Source organism: Pseudopodoces humilis, chromosome 4 (assembly GCF_049639895.1).
Source record: "Pseudopodoces humilis isolate 2021_Gansu_Grassland_sample_001 chromosome 4, ASM4963989v1, whole genome shotgun sequence".
In the NCBI taxonomy this organism is placed as follows: Eukaryota; Metazoa; Chordata; class Aves; order Passeriformes; family Paridae; genus Pseudopodoces; species Pseudopodoces humilis.
The window spans coordinates 64,729,049-64,752,741 of record NC_142203.1 but is presented as its reverse complement, the minus strand read 5'-3'; the positions used below and the strand labels follow the sequence as shown (position 1 = coordinate 64,752,741).

General features: G+C 38.4%; 1 protein-coding gene across 1 annotated transcript; it reads right to left on the bottom strand.

Moving 5' to 3' along the window:
- Nucleotides 1-2,583: 2,583 nt before the first annotated feature.
- C9 (complement C9) lies at nucleotides 2,584-22,935 on the bottom strand. Its single transcript, XM_014256994.2, has 11 exons — nucleotides 22,828-22,935; nucleotides 16,631-16,748; nucleotides 15,739-15,886; nucleotides 14,342-14,489; nucleotides 12,578-12,716; nucleotides 10,451-10,669; nucleotides 7,189-7,429; nucleotides 5,705-5,833; nucleotides 3,926-4,104; nucleotides 3,501-3,729; nucleotides 2,584-2,763 (listed from the first exon to the last, which is right to left on the bottom strand). Exons 1-11 carry the CDS (start codon nucleotides 22,902-22,904, stop codon nucleotides 2,603-2,605), a joined length of 1,788 nt encoding a protein of 595 aa, XP_014112469.1. The 5' UTR covers nucleotides 22,905-22,935; the 3' UTR covers nucleotides 2,584-2,602.
- Nucleotides 22,936-23,693: the final 758 nt, after the last annotated feature.

Below are 23,693 nucleotides of genomic sequence, written 5' to 3'. Positions count from 1 at the left end.
TAGTTTGTTAGCTTACTGTGCTGAAAAACTCACATTCTTTGGGAATGTAACATAGATAAGAAATAATAAACATCTCTGAGACTGAACAAGAATACCTTCTCTTGTTCATTAATCCTGACTTTGAGGAAAAGAACCTTGAGACATTCTACAGTTCTTCTCTAACAATGTACCATCAATCAAATGATGCTATACATTACTCTTATAATTGTGCTGGATTTGAGGTCTTGAAAATCAGTTTGAAAACATGCTAGAAATAATGATGAAAAAACATTGATAAAGGGACACTCCATTGACTAACAAAGATTGAGTATTCATGTATTAATGAGAGCCACAGACAAATAAAAGGTTGACCACAGCTACTCTAGCAGCACATCTCTGTTAACAAATTTATAGTTTATTACTTTGTTTTGATTACACATCATTTAAGCTGTAGGTGCTTTTAAATCATGTCATTCCACTGTTCTGGTGTAGCTAGCTGGCCAGCAGAAACTGTGATTTGTAGAACTGGCTTGAAATCCATTAATGTTTTCTAAAAAAACAGATAAAAAAAAGGGAAAAATTGATAGGAGATAGTAGCTATAACCTATATATTTGTTAAAAATTTAAAAGACATTTTACACTCATAGGTCACTAAGATCATGATTTTATTGTGTCCCAAATATCACTGTAATGTAAAAGAATTCTAATGAAGAACCATCTGGACACAATTGTGTGCCATGTGCTCTGGATGACCCTGCTTGAGCAGGGAGGTTGGACCAGATGGCCCAGTGTGGTCCCTTCCAACCTGGCTCATTCTGAGACTCTGTGGTTCTGTGAATGATGACTCAAAACTCATAGTGTGATTTTCAGAAGACTTGAATATGAGAATTCTGCTTCAAGAGTGAGGACTCCACATGTCTGAAACCATATAAATATCAGAAGCCAAAGTTAGGTTAATATTTTTTTTCTAAAACATACTAGAGGAAACATTAGTGAATATGTGCATGTCATGAGTAATCATTATGGTTGCTCTCATGGCTGAAGGAGAACATGTTAATGATACAGTGCAGGAATCAAATCTGCTTATGAGGTTTGTTTTTATTTTAATAACCAGCTTCATAGAATCAAGCAAAGGCTAACTTCATAGCCTGAATTTAACAAGAGGGCAATAGCACTGACCTAGGCAATGTCCAGGAGTAGAGAAACACATAGAAATATGCTCCCAGAATAGTTTCCAATTCTGCAAAAGCTGGTTCTTCAGAGACTTCTTGAGTGAACTTGATTATCTACTTTCAATAACCTTCAGTTTTTTGTGTTGAGGTTTTAAAATGCATATTCACTTTTGGTATGCTCATTGTGGGAAGAATGGATATTCAGTCGGTTTAAAATCTACCACTTGCGGGTTTGTTTAGTTTACACTACTTATAACTGTCCTTGTGATATTAGTCATTATTTTCCAGAGCTGTATCATATTCTTCTCCCAGTGTTATGATTTCCACCTCTGGAATGACTTATGGAATAAGTACTTCTAACAGTCTGGAGATGTGGTGCTGTAGGAAGGTGTTTGTAATTTCCTTATGTGGGGCTGTCTTGCTGGCCATGATTTCTTTTCAGGTGCTTCACAGGTGAAATACTAGATGTAGCTGAGATCTACTGAAGCTGAGAGAGAGCAGCGGAAATCTTCTGATACATATTTTTGGTGTAGGTAGAGGACATCCTGCAAGACTTACCATCAAGCAGTTTCAGTAGGGAAACATGCAACATTTTTTCCTTATCTTTCCACCTCTTTTCCTCTTGTGGCCTCTCAGACATTAAGGATCTTATGGCAACGTGTTAAGAATAAAACCTAAACACTTTTTTCTGGGCATAAAAACTACTGCTGTTCTCAGCAGGTGAAGAAATTTGGGTCTGCCTTGCCATTTTGGAGACTAGAGCATACAGCCTCAAAATCCTGTTCTGTTTGTTTTCTTTGTTTCTTGTTGATTTTTTTTGTTTGGATTTTCTATTATTATTACTATTATTACTATTATTATTATTATTACTACTATTATTATTATTATTATTAATAATAATAATAAAGCCCAGCAAACAAAAAACTTACCAAAAGCCTGTGACAAAACCATTTACTTAGAAATTTCTTTAAAATATATTTCTTCAAGCTGAAAGTTTCAAATCTGCTGTAACACTATTTTTGTTGGATTTCAGCATTCTATCTATCAAGTAAGAGACTCCAGTCTCCTAAACTGTCTTAACACTTGTTATCTTGGAAAATAAATCTCTTCCCTCAGCTTTTTGATGGGTAGTCTGACTAGAGATGCAATCTATTTTTTTTGAGAACTGTATTTATAGTCTATTCTTATCCAGAATTCTATTCTAATCTTGATTTCTGTAATATAACATTACTTGTCAAAATGTTCAAATCCAAATCTAACCATTTGTAAATTCACTACGGTCGTTGATCAAAGGTGGTATCAAATCACAGGTTTAAGTGAAATATGTAAGTGAACTTACCCATCACTTTACCAAGTGAATTTCTGAAATGCCCCAAATATTGGCTGAGCATTTATTCTAAGCTGCAGTAACACATTTAAAGAGCCTGCTTACCTGGTTTTGAGGAGCACAATTATTTCCCTTCCTCACAGGGCCGTTTTTCAATGCTTTCTCCCTGACATGGTCTTCCATCGGGCCCTGGTGCAGGATTATTACAGTGGCGAGTTCGAGTGCTCTCTCCACTGATGCAGGTGGACCAGGCACTCCAACAGCTCCAGCCTCCATCAGTCACAACTAGTATCAAGACATCATGTAGGATTAGACCATCTACCACTTACAAGGTAGGCCAGGATTCAACTCAGTTATGGTGACTCTGCAGATCACTGCAGCCTCCTAACCACAACCCATCACAAAGGTTTGCCATTTAAAAATGCATTTGTCAGTGGCAATGCATAAGAGCCCTGGCCTTTCAACATTTTTGTCATGCTAGTAAACAAGCTCTAAGGTCCATTTTGGGCACCTGTGCATTAAAAACCTGACCACAGAGAATGAACTTACTGCACAATAAATTTATTACATTGCTGGGTGTGGAATGGCATTGTTTTCCCATTTCCCCAACTTAATGTTAAACTAGTACAGTAATTGTGAAACACTATCATGTGCTAGCAGACGCCGAGCTTTTGCAGAAAACTGAAGACAAAGAAGTTTAAGACATGGTGAGATTGCTTTTGCCTGAAATCAGTTTACCAGTACTGCACCAGGCTTCAATAATACTCCTGTGTACTTAAATGAACTTTTTGTCATTCCAAGACACAGTAATGTATATGGGACAATGAACTCCAGATTAGAGTACCCTCTTTATGGAAAGAACCCAGTAATTTACCTTAACTTCCACACCTTGCTCTTGAGATTTGACAGCAGTAGGTATAAGGAATTGCTATGAAATGTTTCTGTTCTTATGAAGGCTCATTTTGTCAGCATATTGTTACAACAGATACTCTCATTTCAGTTTATCAGGAGTATTTACTAACCTTTCACCAATGTAGATTTGGGAATTTGACAAGCAATTCCCTTAAAATAACTTGAGCATAGGCATGTACAGACTCCATCTACCAGCACAAGGGTGCCTCCATTTTTACAGGGCTCACATTTGCACACACTGTATTCGGTAATGTAGTCTTCAATTGCTCTTTCCAAATTTTGTTTCTTTAAATATGCATCTCTCATCTTAACTGGAACAAGTGCATGTATGGGAGAAGGCTGTAGAAGGAAAAAAGCCCACGTATCAAAGTTCTGAATCCTTTTGATATAACCATCACTAGAATAAAACTCTGAAGAAACAGTTAAGATAAAGGCAATGCGTGAAAGTACATTATAAACTTGGAGTCTCAGCTCCATCTTAGGACAAAAGCTTTCAAACTGTAAAAAGCCACAGCTTTGAATAGTCTGTACTTACCCGTTGCTGTATCACTACTGGAGCATCAACCAAAGATTTAGCCCACTGTATGTAATCCTCTACATCAACCACTTTGGATCCTCGCAGTAGCATTTCTTTGATTTTAACTGAAAAGTCAATCTTTCCCCCCTCAACTAAGGAAAGGACATCATCAATGACAGCATTATCATTCATTTCTGCTGCAGAAAAAAAAAAAAAAGAGGATGAAGAAGGATGTTTAATGTTCATGCAACTGGAAGAACAGCTGTCCTCCTAGTACAGTCAGTTCCTCTGTGTAAAATGATTACAGAAAAAACTCTTCATTGTAACAGAATTCAATATCTCTTTGCTCATTCCTCTTATGTGGGAGGAAATCTTTTATTTTGCAACTAAATTAGAAAGACCTAGATCTGAAAGGGAAAGAAAGGATAGGACAAACTGAGATGCATTATGGAGATCACAGTCCTTTGATGACAAGCAAAAGATAATGAGTTTTATCTGTATTCTACTGTAATTCTACTGTATCCCCTGAGCTAAACCAAAATAGGGCAGGAATTAGAATAATAGGAGCTTTTGCTTCATAATTAAAATACAAGAGCAGAGCACTGAAAATAATTGCTTCTTATGCACTTAGTAGTAATTATCCTTCCCTTTTGCAATTCTTATTCCAAACAAAGCCCATCTCCAGACACATAAAAGAGCAGAGGGCAACAATGACAGGCAGGGGAACACGAGCAGGGCAATCAGAGAAAGGGAGCCCCTGCTTTGACTCCTCCCAGGCCTGTTCCAGCAGAGCAATTAGCCCTGCAGGATGGGGCTGAGGATGAATCAGCAGCAAGATGAGTCAACAGAAGGGCTCTCTGGATGCACAGAATGGCATTTTGGGATTGCACTAACTTAAATACTTAACTATATAACTATATTTACAGGAGTGCCATTGAAAAGGTAAGGGGGTGTGGTTCAAGCTGGCTCTGGGAGGAACAAAGTAGAGAAAATAAAGAAAATAAAGAAAATAAAAGGTGTAGGCCAAATACTGGAGAGACTTCAGGTTTCTGGGTTTGACTGAGATTTGTTTGCATATGAGTGCATTTCTGTCTAAGGCAACTGGAGCTAAGAGGTAAGAGGGCCAATTGCTGGATCAAGTGAGCACCTTTTGGCAAGTCCCTGGAGACATCCACAGTGTGTGTCTTGGTGTGCATCAGAGAAACTGCACCAGCCATTGGAGTGCAGCTGTGGGCCTGGTGTTGTATATCTGTCACTAACAGGAGAGGCTAACAATGCAGTTTCTGGGTCAACTGGATATTTAAGGTCAGCTGCTGGAGTTATCTGTACTGATTATATATAAATATTGTGAGGGGACTGAAATACCCGAGGCTTGTGTTGCCTTGGACAAGGTGGCCTCCAGAGGACCCTCCCAAAACTCAACCATCCTGTGATTCTGTGATATTGCCCACTAAAAGACTTTCTCCCTGATCAGATGCAGAGGGAAAAAGGATGAAGCCATTTGTGCCATTTGTGTTTGCCTGAGTGCCGTCTGTATTTTGTCTGTATTTATTTGTGACCAGTGATGTGTGTATGAATATATGAATCATGCTGGTGTGTTCATGTGTGTGCACACTGGGAAGACATTCTCAGGTTGTCATGACTTGGGAGCGTGGAAGAATGTGAATCTCACCTGTATTGCTCTACTGGATTTGTCTTTTTTCCTAACAGCAATAACTATATTGATTATTCAGGAGAAGCAACAGGTATTATCTTTCCATAAGCAAAAGATATAACGTAAATCAAGGATATACTTACATTTCTCCTTCACATGAATATTTTCACATTTACCACTATCAACATTAAAATTGGCATGTATGTTTTTATATGCAATATTGGCATCTAAGTGATAGCCAAGACATTTTTTCACATCTTCTACAGTGATTCCTGGAAGTAGAAATAGGTAATTAGATAAATAAGATGAGCATAAATAATGAGACATTATTCTTACAGAATACATTTCAGGGCTATTGGAAATGTTAGTGCCTTTCATTTTCCCATTTATCTTTTACTTTTTCCTTGTCTATGTAATGAATATGAGGATGACCGTAATTGAAGTGCCTGAAAAGATGAAGGTGAGATTTACAGTGACTAGAAAAATACCAAAAATTAATATCTGTTTTCTCTTACCTAGTTGAAAGCAGGTCTACATTTAGGAACCATGTTTTTCCTTTTATTATATTGCAATTTGTCCTTTGCAGTTGTTCAATGTTTATTCTTTTTATATACTAAATTACTGAACTCTCTCTGTCTCTCTCTTCTAACCTCAATTATATTTTCCCCATAAAATTAATCAAAGCCACTGATCTCTTAAAAGTATGATTTTCCCATTAATTCTAATCTTCCTTTATGCACTACTGTTTCCAGCACCTTCTTTCTTCTTATTAAACCCAAGCATATCATCTGCAACTTCAGCATTTTGTTCAGAAAGAATTTTGCTTAAAATTGGGACTTAAAAAGTCCAGAACTACAATCTTGATGTGCTAACAGACTAACAGTGGGAAATGAAAGGAACATATTTGTTCTATGTCACTTTACATAGCCGGAATATTTGATAGTAATATTGTTATTGGTGCTGCAGGCAGCAGGTGCTTATTTTCTGATTTCTAAAATCAGTGTAAGAATTGCCTTTTCCCACTTTATGCCAGTGCTATCACTTTAATCCGGCAAGAGCCCACATATATCTGAACTGCAAATGAGGGAAGATTAAATTTCTACTTTGCTATTTTAATCAGGGTATGGAATATTCCAGTGTGAATGTTGAAAGCTATGAAATCAATTTCAGCTTACTCACATGCTCTGTGTGGTTTCTAGAGAACACTTCAATTTATTCCTTGTTTTTTGTCACCACCATACTCTTAGAGTGATTGTACCACAAAAGGGTACCAACTACCAAATAGGATTTCAGGTTTAGGCCAGTTTCCTTTGGCTTTGGAGATCTCTTGTGAATCATGCAATTATTGATAATATATTCACAAGGTTTGTTTAAGTTTTTTTTGCCCCTCTTAGTCACAGACTTAAAACAGAGGTTTCAAATAGTTCTGTAAGTTATAAAGGTTGACTCTTCGTTAACTCATGTAATTCTGTAATGTCACTGGTCTGCCAAAGCAGCATGCACTGAACTGTGCTGTACTCAGTATTTTCCACATACACAGATCTATGATCACATGTCTCTTTGAAAGTCTGGGAACTTGGTCATAACAAGGCCAACAGAAATACCAATACAATAGCAAGGCCAATACCTAGTCGAGACATAGCATGATCATCCAGCACATAAACAAGTTCATATTTTCCTCCTACAGTTCCAGAGACCGCATAGTGAGTTCCATAATCTTCTAGGAATTTGAAATACTCCCCCTTGTCATATTCAGCAGGCAGAAATTTCAAATCTTCAAGGAAACTATCCGTGAGACGGACATCACGACTCCGAATTTGGAACCTTCCCAGCTGAATCTGACCTTTTACATGCAGAAAGGTTTGGTTCTGAATGCAGGGAGAAGAAAAGAGAAGAGAGTGGCATTCTGGTGTTCGGCACAGCATGAAAATCTATTTTACTTGTAAAGAAGCTGCAGCAGTTTTTAACATGGCATTCAATCTAGCATTATGGAAATGGGACAAACTTGTTTTGTAAAAATTAAAAAGCTCTCTGATATAAATTAAGGAAGCAGCAAGAGAGTCATTTTAGTTCTTCCAGTTTTGTAGAACTCTTCCCTTACTCATTTCAACAAGGCCTTTGTGATCTATTTGACAACAGGTCTCTTGAAGCACAATGCCTACCGAAAAGGGGCTTTCTGACTTTCATGTAATGAAAGTTCTATGTAGCCTGCTAAATAGAAGAAGCTGCCCACTCAGGTCAGATGGAGATTCCTCTTTGTTTGTAGTCAGAGCAGACCTAAGTTCTCTCTCTTTTTGGATCACTTCCCTGTTATTCTCAGACTGGGAGAAGGAGGGGCACAGCTCCAATTAAAAACAAAATCCTCCTGACTGTTAGAAAGAAGGGCACAGCTCCAATTAAAAACAAAAAACCCACCAAACCAACATCATAAAAGGAAAATTAATGAGGAAAAACTCCATATTATGTATTTAAGCCATACATACAGTGTAAGTCTAGATATAGCAACTGATATTTTTAAATTACACTCCAGGTGATTTTATATCATATTCTAAATTGGGACCTAGCTGCTGCCTGTAACTTGTGAAGTAAAATCTTGTGAAATAGTTGCACTTAAGACTCTAAGGGAGCACATGCCTTCCAAACCCCATTATTATTTTCAGTAGTTATGTGACTCCCTTAATAGTAGTGCCCAATAGGAGGTATGTAAAAGGGAGCTAGCACCTGACCATGTAATCCAGCACCATTTAAAGGATCTTAAACTGCTGACTCAGATGCTACTTAAGAGTGGCAGAAATCTTCAGGCACCTAGATCACTGTGAGGAGCTTTTTGTAGGCGCAGTATTTTTACCAACCAGCATATACAGATCGTTTCTCTCCAGGTGCCTCCAGGCACCTCCAGTATTCTGACTTTAACTTTCAGGTGGGCCCTGAAGGGAGCTCACGCAGGGACAGTTACTTCACCATCCTGCAGCCACATGACTTTGCAGTGATAGAACTCTGCTTGTGGCAGATTGTGACTAGTTCTCTGAACTTATCTCTCATCAAGAATTTGAGTCCAAAATTCCTATCACTAGCCACTAGACTATAAACAGACATTAAAACCCCCTGAGCTGTAGAGCTTGATCTTTTATGTCTGTGAAGATTCATGGTTTGAGGTTTGTTTTCATCCCAAGAAAACTCATGCCAGTACAAAGGCAATGCTGAATTCAGCTTATCTTTATAGTGCAGATCTTTGTCTTCAGCATTATTTTAATTAATCAGTGACAAAACTTAGCTTAGCTTTCCCTTATATCTATTTGACTTCTAGAGCTCTGGATGAGTCACAGACAACAAGACTGACAAACCTGAAAAGTTTAATTAGTTGAGGCAAATCTAGTATTCCTGGCACATGGTGCACTTCAGTTCTATGGAGCTGATATGCCTTGCATATTATGGCATATTGTAATCACAGTCCTTGGCATAAAGTGTGGAAAAGGACCTGATCAGTTAATTCCATTAGCACACTGCAGCTGATTATGCCATAATGTTGTGTTCTGTTCATTTTGGCTGAGGATAAAGTTAATTTTCTTCCCAGTGGCTAGCATGGGACTATGTTTGGGTTTTGTGCTGAACACAGGGCTGATAATACAGAGATGTTTTTGTTATTGTTGAACATTGCTTATACACAGCCAAGACCTTTTCTGCTTTTGTACTGCTGTGCTGCAAGGAAGTTGGAGGTGGTGTGGGGAGACACAGATGGGACAGGTGATTTACACTGATCCAAAGGATTTTCCATACCATATGGCACTGGCCTCTGTATATAAAGTGGGTTGAAGAAGGAGGGAAGTAGGGATATTTGGAGTCATAGTATTTGTTTTGCCAAGTCATATTACGTGTGATAGAGCCCTGCTTTTCTGGAGAAGCCTGAACACCTGCCTGCCCATGGGAAGCAGTGACAGAATTCCTTGATTTTCTTTGCTTGTGTGCATGGGTTTTGCTTTCCTGTTAAACTTTATCTCATCAGTTCTCTTGTTTTTACCCTTCTCATTCTCTCCCTGAGCCTGATGGTGGCAGAGTGAAGGAGCAGCTGCCTGGGGCTTGTCTGCTGCCTGGGACTCAACCACAACATGTCTAGCATCACTTCTTGTGGTTTATCTCATTTTGACCTCAATAATGTTAAGCTTACTACTTTACTATCAAATAAAATGGAGTAGGGTCTTTCCACTGTTTCTAAGGGCAGGAGATGTGTGGCTTATGCACAATCCCAAAATGGACTTGCTTTTCTCCAGACTGCCTACGAGAACATTCCCTTCAAACATGCTGTGGGGAAGTGCAGGATGGGAACTGCTTATGAGAACTAGCACTGACTGAAGTCGTGGCAGCATGCTGGTAAAACTGTGGATTATCATGTAGCAGTGCTAGTGCCCGTGCCTTATAGCCCTGGCTAGTTTATTAGTACAAACGTACACAAATGTCTGAGATCTGACCTTTCGGTCATTATTCCTAAAATTTATTCTGTGTCTATGTAGTGTAGGTGTGCTCAGTGGCAATTTTTCATCACAAGACTTGATCCAATTTTTCCACATTGCACTATATCAGAGCTGGTCTTTAATCAGGATGAGACCAGAGGTCTTGATCCTTTCTAACACCAAGCCCTTCATGAAAATGAGGGTGCTTGCTAGTCAAAGATAAACTGTGGGAAAAAGAAGACTCTTTGAGCAGACATTTGTCCATGTCTGAAATCTTAACCCCATTGTCATCAGTATTTCATTTCTTAAAAAAGTAAATTTTAAAAAAAGCAGCATCAACTGACTAGAATACTTAGATTATTATTTCCTAATTCTAACACTGCATAAACTGTATCATTTGTAAAATAGTTACATTAAAACCTTTAGAAGAATTAATCTCACCCTTTCTGTGTAGCTTTGCAGGATGGAACCAAATGTGTAATTCTTTCTGTAGTCATATCTGAAATTTCCTTCTGAAGCATTTTTGTTACTTCCATCAGTAGGTGTGTATTTCAGAGAGAAGTCAGCACTAAAATGTTTCTGCTTTTCTATGTAAACCTCTCGTAACATATTCACACGATCATGGTAGTACACGGATGAGAACGTTTTGTCTGCTTTTGTCTGAGAAAAGATAGAAAAAAAGACTGTATGAGAAAACAACAGACAGTAGTTGAAAAATCTGTGTAGCACTTTAAAGCTGTACTTTTTGCAGATCATATCAATGCATTTTCTTACAGCTATTTTTCCTTCTAAACCAAAACAAATGGAAATAACACTCCCTCCACAAACTACCTCATCAGGATCAGATCAGTTATTCAAAAGTGAACAGAAAACTGCAATGACAATAATTTAGTGAATATTAAATCTCAGCATGCAACACTGTCAAAGTAATCCATGTGTGTCAACAGTCCCTATAAACTGTCTACAGCTTCTTTGTGAGGAAAGAGGAAGGGCAGGCACTGATCTCTTCTCCATGGTGACCAGTGACAGGACCCGAAGAAATGGCCTGAAGTTGTGTCAGGGGATGTTTAGTTTGGATATTAAAAAAGTTTCTTCACACAGAGGGTGTTTGGGCACTGGAACAGACTCCCCAGGGTGGTGGTCACAGCTCCAGCCTGACAGAGCTCAAAGAGCATTTGGACAATGCTCTCAGGTGTGACCCTTGTGGTATCCTGTGCAGAGCCAGGAGTTGGACTCAATGATCCTTGTGGATCTGTTCCAGCTCAGGAGATTCTATGACTCTATGTGAGGAATAACAGTCTCTCTTTCCTAAAACACAGTTAAGATTTGCTAAGAGCTCCTTGTCACAGTTGCCTTCCTGTGACTCCGAGACTGCTCCGGCCGGGTGGGCCTGGCAAAATAGAGGGACGGGAACAATGGAGTTGCCTGAAGTACTTTAATGGTTGTGAAATAACAAACCACAGAAACTGAATGCTCTGGGGTAAAGCTCCAAAGACCAAGGGATGTGGTGAACTTAACAATATTTAGGGGTAACTGAGGGCAGGGGTCCAATCATGAAGACGGACCAGGGATGTAATCTTATATGTTACAGGTCCTGAACAAACTGAAAGCCAGAACCAGAAACATGGCCTATTATGGAATGATCCCAGTAGCATTCTAGTTTCCATCCTTTCAGTATCCTTCCTCCCAGGTCTCAGGTTTATGTCTTCTGTACAAGTCACCTAAGCTAAGCCACTATCCATCTCAGCTGGGTCAGTTCCCATAGCTCCTGACTTGGGAAATAAGCCAGAATTATGATTCTGCCTTCTTTTCTTAAAGCAAACAATAACTAATTCAGAATACCTGTTTCAGTGCTGTTTACTTTATTATACTTTAGCAGAACATTTTAGTGACTGAAAATTGTTATACATCAAAAGCAAACATAACCAGAGATCTCTGGGTCAGATTTATTCATTTTAGGAAGGACCTGGTTTAAATTGTATTTCTTTTATCAAGTTCCTACTTACAGTAATTTAGGAGAAAAATTGTGCTTTGATTTCTGAAAAGTATCTGACATTTTTTTCAACAATCAACATTTTTGGTTTTCAAGCCTCACTGAAAATCACAGTCTGAAACTTAAAAGCCTAATTTTTTTTTTTTCCCAGTGGGACAAAGAAAATCATCACTGGTTAGAAAAAACAAGTAGGACCAGAATATTGTAATATTATGTCTGCCTTTTTATCCGTGGTTTTTACATATCCTTGAAAATATAGATTATTTGCTCTTCTACCTAGTAAAAGTTGGATACTGTAATCCTTTCTGTACATCTTCTGTTCATTTCCTCTGCTCATATTTTAAACATTCCAGAAAGATAATTTCATTTATTGGGCAAAGGTGCAGCATGAAGATGTGGGAATTTGTCTGGCATAACTGAGCTTAATTACCAAAGTAAATAATAACAGAACCTCTTTTCCTCTGGACTTCAGCACAAGCTTGAGCCTAAAAAGCTGCTGCCTGGCTCAAGAGATATGCTGAGTCTTCCAAGAATATGCCAAGATCAAACACATCTTGCAAAGGACTTGAACTTACATCGTAAGTGAGAACAGCCACATTCCATGGCTTGCGGTAGTACGTCCGTGTGTTCCCATCACGCACCCGTTCACAAAGACCATTGAAAAAGTCATTGTCAAATGGGCTGGCCATTGGTTGCATCCCTAAAACATTGATTCTACAAGAGAAATACAAGAGAAGTTATACTTCAAAAGAGGGTGTGTCAGCACACATGACCTGTAGACTGGAAAAGCTATATTCTGTTAGAGATGGAGACTGTGAAACTGAATCCTGCTCCATCCAAGCAGCTTGCCTCCCTCATCTCTTGTGGTTTCTCATCTGTGTACTAGATATAGTTACATCTTTTGTAAAGTTCTTAAAAGATCATGCATGGGAAATAAACAAATAAAAGACATTAAACTTTGAATGCAGTGAAAACCTTAGGCATAACAGAAGGTAAAAAACATTTTTGCTTGACCAATATATTTGTGAGAAAAACCATTTGTTCTTGACAAGTACATCTGTGAGAAAGCATTCCTTGTAGATTTAAAATGTACTTCTCAACAGCTATATATATTTTAATAGCTTATATTTGTTTGCTGGTAAGTGCTTGTTTATCAAGCCTGTACAACATCCATCAAATCTTTAGGATTATACAGCTACTCCTAGCATTGTCTCTTCTTGCTGGGTGTGACCAAGTGGAATAGCAGCATTTCCTGGAGTATAAGAGAGGAAATCTAAACCATTACAAAACCAGGGAGGCTGGCACATCAGCTGTATAGCTCTATGCATCTAAATACTGATGTACAAGAAATACTTCCAAAAATAACTCCTTGGAGGATTCAGTATAATTTGTTTGCCCTTTTGTGCCTCTTTCATACATTTCAATCTTCCAGTATTTCAAATATTTACATGTGGCAAATGTATGGGTACCTCAATGCAGAAAGTGGTAAAGAAGTCATCAAACTCACCAGTGTCATTACTGCATCTCTGTATGACATTTTCGCATGCAGAATTTTAGTAAAAGATTGTAATAGAAACTTCTAAAATTGCCTACATACTTGGTTTACTTCCCCATGCTAAAAAAGCAGAATTTTTGCTCTTGCAAAGTAAGAAATGAAATTCATAGGATATATAATTTTCATTAAACACATGGTGGTGCTGTAGTATACTTTTCTGTTCAGTTTGGATTGCTGCCTTGTAACTCTATTTGTAGGTAAACAATATGTTTTCTTTCTGTTAGAGATGAAAGAAATCCAGCAGGATCTGAGAACAGAAAGATTCATTTTCAGCTTAGATTAATGATGAAAGCTCCTGTAAACAACAAAGATCTGGGAAGTGGACAATGCAATACTGTTAGAAAGCTGCACATAAAGTGTTGTTGCAGGAGGGCATCCCATTGTATAAATAGTCAAGAAATATTTTCTCCCTTGAAGACAGGCATTTTAGCAAAGTAATTTACAATTACTGATTGGTTGTGAAATACCATTAAAAACAAATCTATATACGTATAAACTTTACATTTAAATAAAATGTAAGTTTATTCATGTGACATCTATGCATGATTCTGTTTACTGACATTATGATTGATTTACACTGTCTGCATGTTTTATCCTCACAAGTATACAAAATAAATATGGTGGTTAAGTGTTTTTGCAAATGCTACTTAGCATTTCTGAATAGACATGCTACCATGATTCATATTCCACTTTTGGGAATGTCACTGTGCCTCAGTTTTTTCAGCTGGCTTTTGAGACAATCCCAAACTCTTCACTAGGCTCAATATTAGTTTTTACTACGTACCCATGTCCTGCAGTCCTGCCAACTTCAGACACATCAATATCATGGTTTCGACAAGGTGATCGTGGGTCAGATTCACAGTCATCTTCATCAGAATAGTCTCCACAGTCATTGTCTACATTGCACACAAGTTTTCGCTTTATACATCGACCTGATCAAGGAATAAGACATTGCCTGAATGCATTTTTGTCAACTTGGTCTTTAAATGGCACCCTCAGCTAATCTTTATTAAGATCTTCCTTTATGTATATTTCTACTGTTGTCATGAGGGATTCAAATCCTATGCTCTGGCACTTTCAAATGAAAAAAACCCCTTACATACAAGTTAGTGGGATGACTGAGAAAAGTGAGTGGAAGGATAACTGCTGTCACCTGAAGAAAATTGTTTCATCCTAGACTGTTCCATAGTAAACTTCAAATGTTAGGTTGTTTGGGGGGAAATAGCAGTTCAACATCAACAAAAAAATATTTCTAAATCATTTAAATTCTTGCTATTTGGGCTCTATTATTTAAATAATATGGATATGTAGTGTCCAACACTATAGTGATTTGTGTTCTAAAGCAACAGTGAAGTAGTAACTTTTCTGAGTTTACATATCACAAGTTTTACAAAGACTCATTTATTTTTTTTTCTACAGGATTTAAAGACTTTGGTAAATTAGCTGTACCATAATAAAATAACACTTTGATATAATCAACCTCACCTGTAAATGCCACACAATCCCTGTGAACTAGTAGTTAAAGGCCTACTTTCTAATTTTAAATTGCTTTATTTGCACTTTTCAGTATTCAAATTAAAAGCAATCTAAAAAAATGGCTTGGAATTTCAAGTTCATTTACCATCTTTCTGTTTTTGTTTTGACTAGTTTTACTACTATTTTGCTTACTTTATTTTGATTTCTGATTAATCTTGAGCACTAGAGTATCACTTTACAATATTTGTGTCACTTTATAAATTTATATCTATTTTGTATCTAGATGCATGCTGATCTCCAACTAGCATCTATCATACAGTTAGATATGTAAATGTCCATATCCATTTGTTAAAAATCCTTTAGTCCAAGTTTTTATCCTGGTGATTTTTCACAAAACCTAGTGATTCAGTGGCAAGAGGGGCAGTTAAGCCAGAAGAAAGGATATTGTCAGTATGGTCAGCTTCTAACCATGGAGCAGAAGTTACAGAAGAATTTAAACTAGTTGCAAATTAAAATGGAAGATGAGAGGAATGTGCCCCTTCTTAAGCAGTTTTGCTGCTGTGGTTTTGGCACTGCGGCTTTGAACCCACCTGTCCATGGACTGTTTTTAAATGCTAGCATGAGGCTGATGTAACTTTTTCACAGAATTAAAATGTAGTTTCTGAGCTACTGCTTTACTTGCTATGGCATGAGAACAAAAACTACCTGAACTGCACTGAAAGTCAGTGCCACAGTCTGGTTCTGGTTCTTCAGGACAGACTTCACTGGTTTTACAGATCTGTGTGTCTCCTAGGGCCTCCAGGCATGCTTTTCCACCAAACTGCCCGAATCTTTCAATACGTCTGGAGCGAAACTTGAAAGAAAAATAACACTATTAATATTGCTCAGAGAGAAAAGAGAACTTTACCAGAACATCATGGTTTCCAGCTGAGCTTAGAGCTTTTCAAAACTAAACATCTTTGGTGAATTTTTTTAATTGAAAATCCACAGGCACAATTCATAAATGAAATAACTTTGAATCAATAATTATGGTTAATAATACATAGCTAGAATGTAAAGCTAAATTTTCACTATGTAGTTTACTTCACTATTTTGTTTATTTCTCTCCAGTGTAAATAATTTATATTTTGTATGTTTTCAAGCCTTTGATATTTTAAAGCCTTAAAATAACTCCCCTAAGAAAATAAAATTTGCTTTGGAAAAGAAGTGGTGAGGGTTTTTTTAATTTTATTTTTTTTATTTTTTTTTAATTTTTTGGGGGGGTTGTTTTTTGGGGGGGGGTGTTTGTTTGTTTGTTTTTAATTTAAAAAGGGAAAAATGTAATGAAAAATAATGTTTTAAACAGAAACATACACATGGCCAAAATAGATACTTTCTATGAAGGAAACTTTTTGAATGAGAACATTTGAGCAGTATTGGACAACTGGATATATTTTTTTCTTACTCTGTGGCCCCAAATCTGACATTATTGTGGCTTTCATCAAATCATGAACATACAGTATTAAAAGCTGCAGTCTGACACTTTCTCATAGCAAACAGGCAGACAGATATCCCTTTGGTTGTGACTTTGGAACAAAGACTTCCAAGAATAGCTTACCCTTTGGTTGGTGCATGGGTCGCAGGGCCCCCATGCGCTCCAGCTGCTCAGTTTGCAGTCTATTGAAGATGGAGCATTCAGTTCCCTTGTTCCCCTGTGGAAAGCTTTTTCTGAAGAGCTGTCAAACAAAACATTCCAGTACAGTCCTGGGCAGTATACTAAAATGACATGTGAGTTTGTATTTAAACCATAGACCAATATTTTGGAAGCATCTTCAAGCTGATTTCTGTTTCACTTTCATACCAGATGTATCAACAGCTGCCTAATATTAAATTCTTTGGTTGTTTAAAATTACATTAAAAACAGCTTTGAAGACTTAATAAGCCAGGTCCTTTCCCCTTTTGTAGATCTTTGGGCATACAAATGCTCTTCTGGTGGGTCATGTTATTGAAGAGAATAAAACAATAATACACAGAGAACATCTGCAGTCTCCTATTCAGACAGTGGTTGCGCTCCCCAATATGTAAAGCTAAAGACTGACTCATATCAGCACATCTCATGTGTGTCATACATCTTGGTGATTTTAGCTAATTGACTTCTATGGTAGTGCTCTTAACCCTGGATAAAAGCATAAATGCCTTTCAGAGTTGAAAGAAGACTCATAAATAAAGGAACAGGATAGCTTACATTGCTAGAAAAAACAGAAATGTTTAGCTATCTTATTATTCTTCAGCTTGCCAAGTTGAATACTCTTGCAGTTAGGCCTATTTTTTTTTTTTTTTTAGAGCAACTTGTCATTTTGGGGCTCAGTTTTAAATATCATCAAACTTTCAGCTCTCAGTATATGTAAGGCCATTACTTAATAGAAATCAAGTTTCTTTAAAGCACCCACTGGCAGATATTAGAAACTGATGCCTTATAGAATGACTTATCAAAGAGTCTATTTTAAAAGCCAAGGCTAGTAGTTTACTGGTGACCTTATCTTCTATGGTAAATAGCAGAGTATTGTAGTACAAAACACTCACTCAACGGTGAGACTTCTCCAGGGTTAAGCTGTTCAGGTATAAGCAGTTTATTATAAGGGTTAAGAGAGGGAGAGACCCGTGTCCGCCACCAGCCTCGGTGAACACGTGGTCGGGGGATAGGGAGCAGAGTGGAGCAGGGAGATCAGGAGAGGAGAGGTTAAAGATGAGGAGGGAGGAATCAAGAGAGGGAGAGGGAGAGCGGGGGGAACAAGGGAGGCTTAGGAGAGAGGGGGGAACAAGAGAGGGGTAAGAGGGGGAAAAACAAGAGAAAGAGGGAAAAACAAGAGAGCGAAGTTCCTGTTACAATACAATATATCTTTTTCTATAGTGAATATTCTAATTCCCAGTAACCAATCACTATGAGACACACCCACTAAAGAATTTACATATACCTTATAAGAATTACTACATTACCATACAGTGTTACTTTTCAACCTCTAAAAGCTTTACAAATTCTTATCTTGCTGCTGGACCTTTGGATTCTTTATCAGCAGAAGGACATTGTTTCATTAACAGGTATTCTCCTTTAGCTGGCTAGGCTATTGTTCTTTGGATAGCACTCAGTATCCTATGACTCAAAGCTAGCTCTCATTTCTACCTTGATTTTAGGCTTCATATTTTCAGAATCTTTTGCTGAAAAATCACATTCATAAGGTTTCTCTGCTTCATCCTCCCCAACAGCAGAGGAATAAAGGAGCACTGAAGTCTGACTTGCCTTTTTTACTGTCAGTAACTTATTCCAATTTGGCCTTACATTATGAGTATTCACTCCCTGTGAAGCAATTCTCTCTCTGCATCTCTCTAAGTTAATGCTCTTGCCTTTGCTCTACAATGGGGCTTTCTTTGCTGAGCCCAGCTGGCTGGCAGATCTGCAGCTCCTTCAGTGTAAGGTACCTATGGGTTTTCATTGCAGGCAGGGCTCTGCCCTCTGCTCTTTGATCCTCTTACATTGCACAAATATCGCAGCAGTCCAAACAAATGTAACCTGATTCCATAAGATTAAGAAATCTGCTGTTTGGACAGCGAAGACATAGCAGTTGGTCCAACTTTCTGGTGCCACTTATTCTATGTAAAGTTTACATATCTACTAAATTGTTATTGAGAAATAAATCTACCTCTTTTCAGCTATCAAGCCTTAACAAGCTCAGGAATCACAGACTTGCCCAACATTTCACCATGAAAGCTACTAAACACAGAAATTGATTACCCAGGGAAATGGAAGAATGTCCTTCTCTGGAAGTATGCAACACTATTATCAGGACCCCTGGGTGACCTAATCTAAAGCCCTGTTTTGAACAGATCTCCAGAAGTTCCTTTCAACCTAGACTTTCTCATGTATTTAAATTTCCAGTTGAGTGAAATTCTGGAAAGTTGTATTGTACTTGAAATTTCATGTAGCTGCTTAGCCTCTTCAAAACCAAGTCTTTCATCTGTAAGCAGCTCATCTTACAGGTATCTCATGCTAAGCAAGTAATTCTTAAAACGCTCCTGTACAATTTTCTATGTATTTCCCACCAAGCAGCATGGCAGTAACATCAACAGTGGGAAAAAGTTAAAAACTGCTTTGGCAAATGGGTGAGAATTAGCTTCCTCCTTACTGTACCTGTAGGATGCCTTTCTATCTTCTTACTGATGGAGGACTGCAAACCTCTGAGTTTCAACATCTATTCTGGCATCTTGGGTTGAAGACTGACAGGTTGTCCTTAAAGATGGTAGAAACAAGAACCCTTAGATGCCAGACCTATAAGATATATTGAGGCATCTGATGGGATGTGTGGAAGCAGATAGTTAACTCTTCCTAGCAGTTACCAAGTATTCTGATGTTAGACAGATTTACATTGAAATATATTTATGAACTGTTAAATTATTGCTGTAAAATAGAGCCAAAAAGCCTTACAGGCAATAAGGATTAATCAAAAGAGGTCATGTGCCTACAGAAGCAGACTCAAGCTACTTCAGGTTCTAGAGATTCTCCAAGAGGTTGTTGTAAGGCATTATTTAGAGTCTTAAGTAAAAATTCACAGGCAGAAAAGACTGAGCAGAAGTCTCCAATGCAAATGGAAATCTTGCCATCAATTGTCTGCAAGCTAGAGCTGATGGTATTCTCTGACTGACTTTCAGGAACGTTTTTGAATGAAGAACTTTTCCAACCTAAGTCATTATGTAATTTTATGATAATCACAATTTAGCAACCTTTGCAAGAATATTCATTGAATAATGTACACGCACCCATGGGCCTTCTCCAGCATAGTGTATGAGATTCACATGATTTGCTGCAGATTCAGCTTTAGGGTTTTGAATTTATTTGAGATTAGAGAAATAAAAATTTAAAAAGATCAGAAAAATCTCATTGCAAGTGATGCATAAACTCTGAAACATCACTTATACATTGACTATTTAGATTATCTGGGAAATCAAAGGGACATACATTCAACAACATTGTTTAAAAGAATTAAGATACTACAAAAATTTGCAAACTTGTCACCTCCACATTGAATTTGAAGAAAAAGTGTTACTGGAAGCCATATTGAAACAGGTGCTAAGTCACACAATTTAAATAGGAGAGGAGGTAAAAACAGTTCAGTCACTGAAGAACATCAGTGAAGGTGGCAGTTGAGGGCACAAAATTCAGAGGTGGGCATGGAAATCAAAATCCCTTCTCTGCTATCCTTTATTGAGAGGTTTGAATCTTTGGAAAGCAAAAACCATTTCACAATCAGTACACAGAACGGTTTGCACCTTGTCTTGGATTGCACAGTGCACTCTATGCCACTACAGGACACACGGCTCTGGTGATTTCATGCTGAGTCATACTTCGGAATAGAGAGCTCTTGACTTCATCAGTTAAAAAATGTAAAACTCAAAAAAAAAAAAATCTTCATTTGATAATTATCACTGACCAAGAAATAAGGCACATCTCTCTTGAATTTGAAGACATGATAGCATCACATGAGAGCAAAACTTTGCCAACTGTAGTTGGCACCATCTTCAAGCTGCACAGCCTTTAGTATGCTGGGGAGCCAAGCTGCTGGCCAGTGTTGCCACTGATTCCCTCTAATAATCATAACTTCTGTCTGGACCATTTCTAACTGAACATGCTAAACCTGCGCTTTAATAGGATCTGAATGATAAAATAATAATAACCATCAAAACATAAGGAATAAGTGCCTGCCCAATCTAGTGGCCTTCTATGGTGGAATGCCTCCATCAGTGGACAAGAGAAGGGCTGCAGATGTCATTTATCTGGATTTACGTACAGCCTTTGACATGGTCCCTTCACAACATTCTTCTCTTTGAACTGGAGGGAGACAGATCCAATTCCATACCGAAAGATGGATAGGAAAATGGTTGGATGGTGACATCCAGAGGTTAATGGTCAATGGCTCAGTGTCCCAGTGGACATCAGTGACAACTGGTGTTCTCCAGGGGTCTATACTGGGACCAGTGTTATTTGGTATCTTCAATGACACAGATGAAGAAATCGAGCGCACCAACAGCAAATTAGCAGATGACCCCAAGCTGGGTGGTGCTGTTGGCACTCCTGAAGGATGGGATGCCATTCAAAGGGACCTGGACAAGCTTGAGAAGTGGGTTCATTGGAATCTAATAAGGTTTGACAAGGCCAAGTGCTGGTGCTGCACCTTGGGACACCCCTGGTGTCAGCACAGGCTGGGCATGAACAGACCCAGAGCAGCCCTGCCCAGAAGGACCTGGGGGTGCTGTGGGTGAGAGGCTGGACATGCCCTGGCCATGGCACTCACAGCCCAGAGAGCCAAACGTGTCCTGGGCTGCATCAGAGCCCTCTGGGCAGTAGGGGAGGGAGGGGATTCTGCCCCTCTGCTCTGCTCTGCTGAGACCCACCTGCAGCACTGCATCCAGAGCTGGAGCACCCAGCTCTGGGGTCCTCTGAACAAGAAAGACATGGATCTGTCAGAGTCCAGGGGAAGCCACAAAGATGATCAGAAGGATGGAGCACCTTTTCTGTGAGCAAGGGGATTGCTCAACCTAGAAAAGAGGCAGTTTAGGGGTGACCTCACTGCAGCCATCCCATACCTGAAGGGAGCCTACAAGAAAGATGTAGAGGGGCTTTTTATAAGACCATGGAGTGACTGGATAAGGGGGAACAGATTAAAAGAGAGTAGGTTTAGATTAGATATTAGGAAGAAGCTCTTTGTTGTGAGGGTAGTGAGGCATTGGCACAGCTTTCCCAGAGAGAGGAGTTGAGGATTCTCTGTCCATGGAAATACTTAAAGCCACACTGGATGGAGCTCTGAGCAACCCAGTCTAGAAAAAGCTGGGACCTCCAAGATCATCTTGTCCCTACCTTCCTGCTGTGTGCAGAGACCCCTCCCACTAGATTAGCTTGCTCAAAGTCTCAGCCAACTTGGCTTTGAACACTCCCAGTATTGGTAATCCATAGCCTCCCTGGGCAACCTGTTCCACTGTCTCATCACACCCACAGCAGAGAACTCCTTCCTAATATCTAACCATAATGTCCCTTCATTCAGAGTGTACCCATTACTCCTCATTCTATCATTATAGTTCCTGATGAAGAGTACATCTCCAGGTTCCCTGTGGGCACCTTCAGATATTGGAAGGTTTGGGGACTGTAAGGTCAGCCCCAGCATTCTCAGTTGTTGTAGGGGAGGTGTTTCAGTCATCTAGTTAATATCATGGCTTGCTCTGGACTTGCTTCAATACATATCTATTATAAGGCTCACATTTTTTTGTCACTTAGTTTTGTACCATTCCTGTGCATGACACATTTGTGGTAGAGTAGCTCTTTAGTTGTTTTCACATGACCATTTGGTAGGGACTAGGCTTTTGTTCTCCTCCTAGTGATACTTGCAGTGAAAACACAAGGGCTGTATTTCCAAAAATTAGGTTATCTAGGAGACTTTAAATACTAAAGAAAGCACTTTCAGCATAGAATTGAGCAGCTTCAGAAAGAAATAGATTGAGATTAGGTATTTTCACATAGCACACAAGAGAAAAAAAAGAGTACCTGAGATTTACCTGCCTGCAAAGCCATCAGGCACCTTTATTATGTGACATATATCCAAAATAAATAAATCATTGCTATCTGACTCCTAAAAGTATAGTAAGAAATGGCTTTGTTATTGTGGGATATCTGAGCAAGGTACCATTAGAAATGTCCACACTGGATGTTTATGCTTTTGTTAGAGAAACAAAACAGTGTAGACAGCTATGTAGAAGAAAAAGAACACTTACCTTCTGCTTTCCCCCCAAACTGAGGCAACATTGCATAGTATGGCTGTAAGCTGCAGAATAACATGCATTATTATCATTTTGTAGGTGAACAGACTAGAAATGTCATGACTGAATTTGTAATTTATTTATTTGTTCCTTTTGTTATTTATTACCAAGAGAACAAACAAAAAACAGTGTGTACTGAAGAATGCCGGTAACTGGCCAAAACTGCTTTACTGTAACTGCTCTAAAGTCCACTTTTCAGAAAATTCCACTTTTTCCCTGAATGGGGAAATACTGTGAAGTACTTACAAGGTTAAAAATAAACCAATTTTGTTTAACACTACCTTTCAAATATAGGAAAGACGTTTCGTATTGAATTAAGAGAACCATTAACTGCCTAGTAAAAAAGCTGTAATAACAGTGACTCATGTAAAGAACAAATAGTTCCTAAGGCAGAGCTGTTTACAAGAGCAAGTTCAGTGTATAACAGCTTTGGAATCCTCATTTGGAGAACTGGAGGATTGAAGTCCCAAGATTCTTCTTTTATTCCTCTCCCAGCCAATATAAAAGAACAACACGTTATTTTTGTGGGTTTGAATGAGACTAAAACTCTTTTAGCTTTCACTCTGTCACAAAAAACCAAACCACAAGCCAGCAGCTCTTTAGAAGAGCATTCCTCTTCAGTAGTTTGCTGTAATCAGGTTAAGATTCATCCATCACGTGTTGGACACAAGTCACAATTCACTCATAAATAACTTGATGTTTAGAATTACATCGCTGTAATAATAAATGAATAAGTAATAATGAAACACAATCTTGAAATAATGATCCAGGATAAAGATATTCTAAATTGCTGTGGCTAATTGAAAAAAAACAATAAGAGT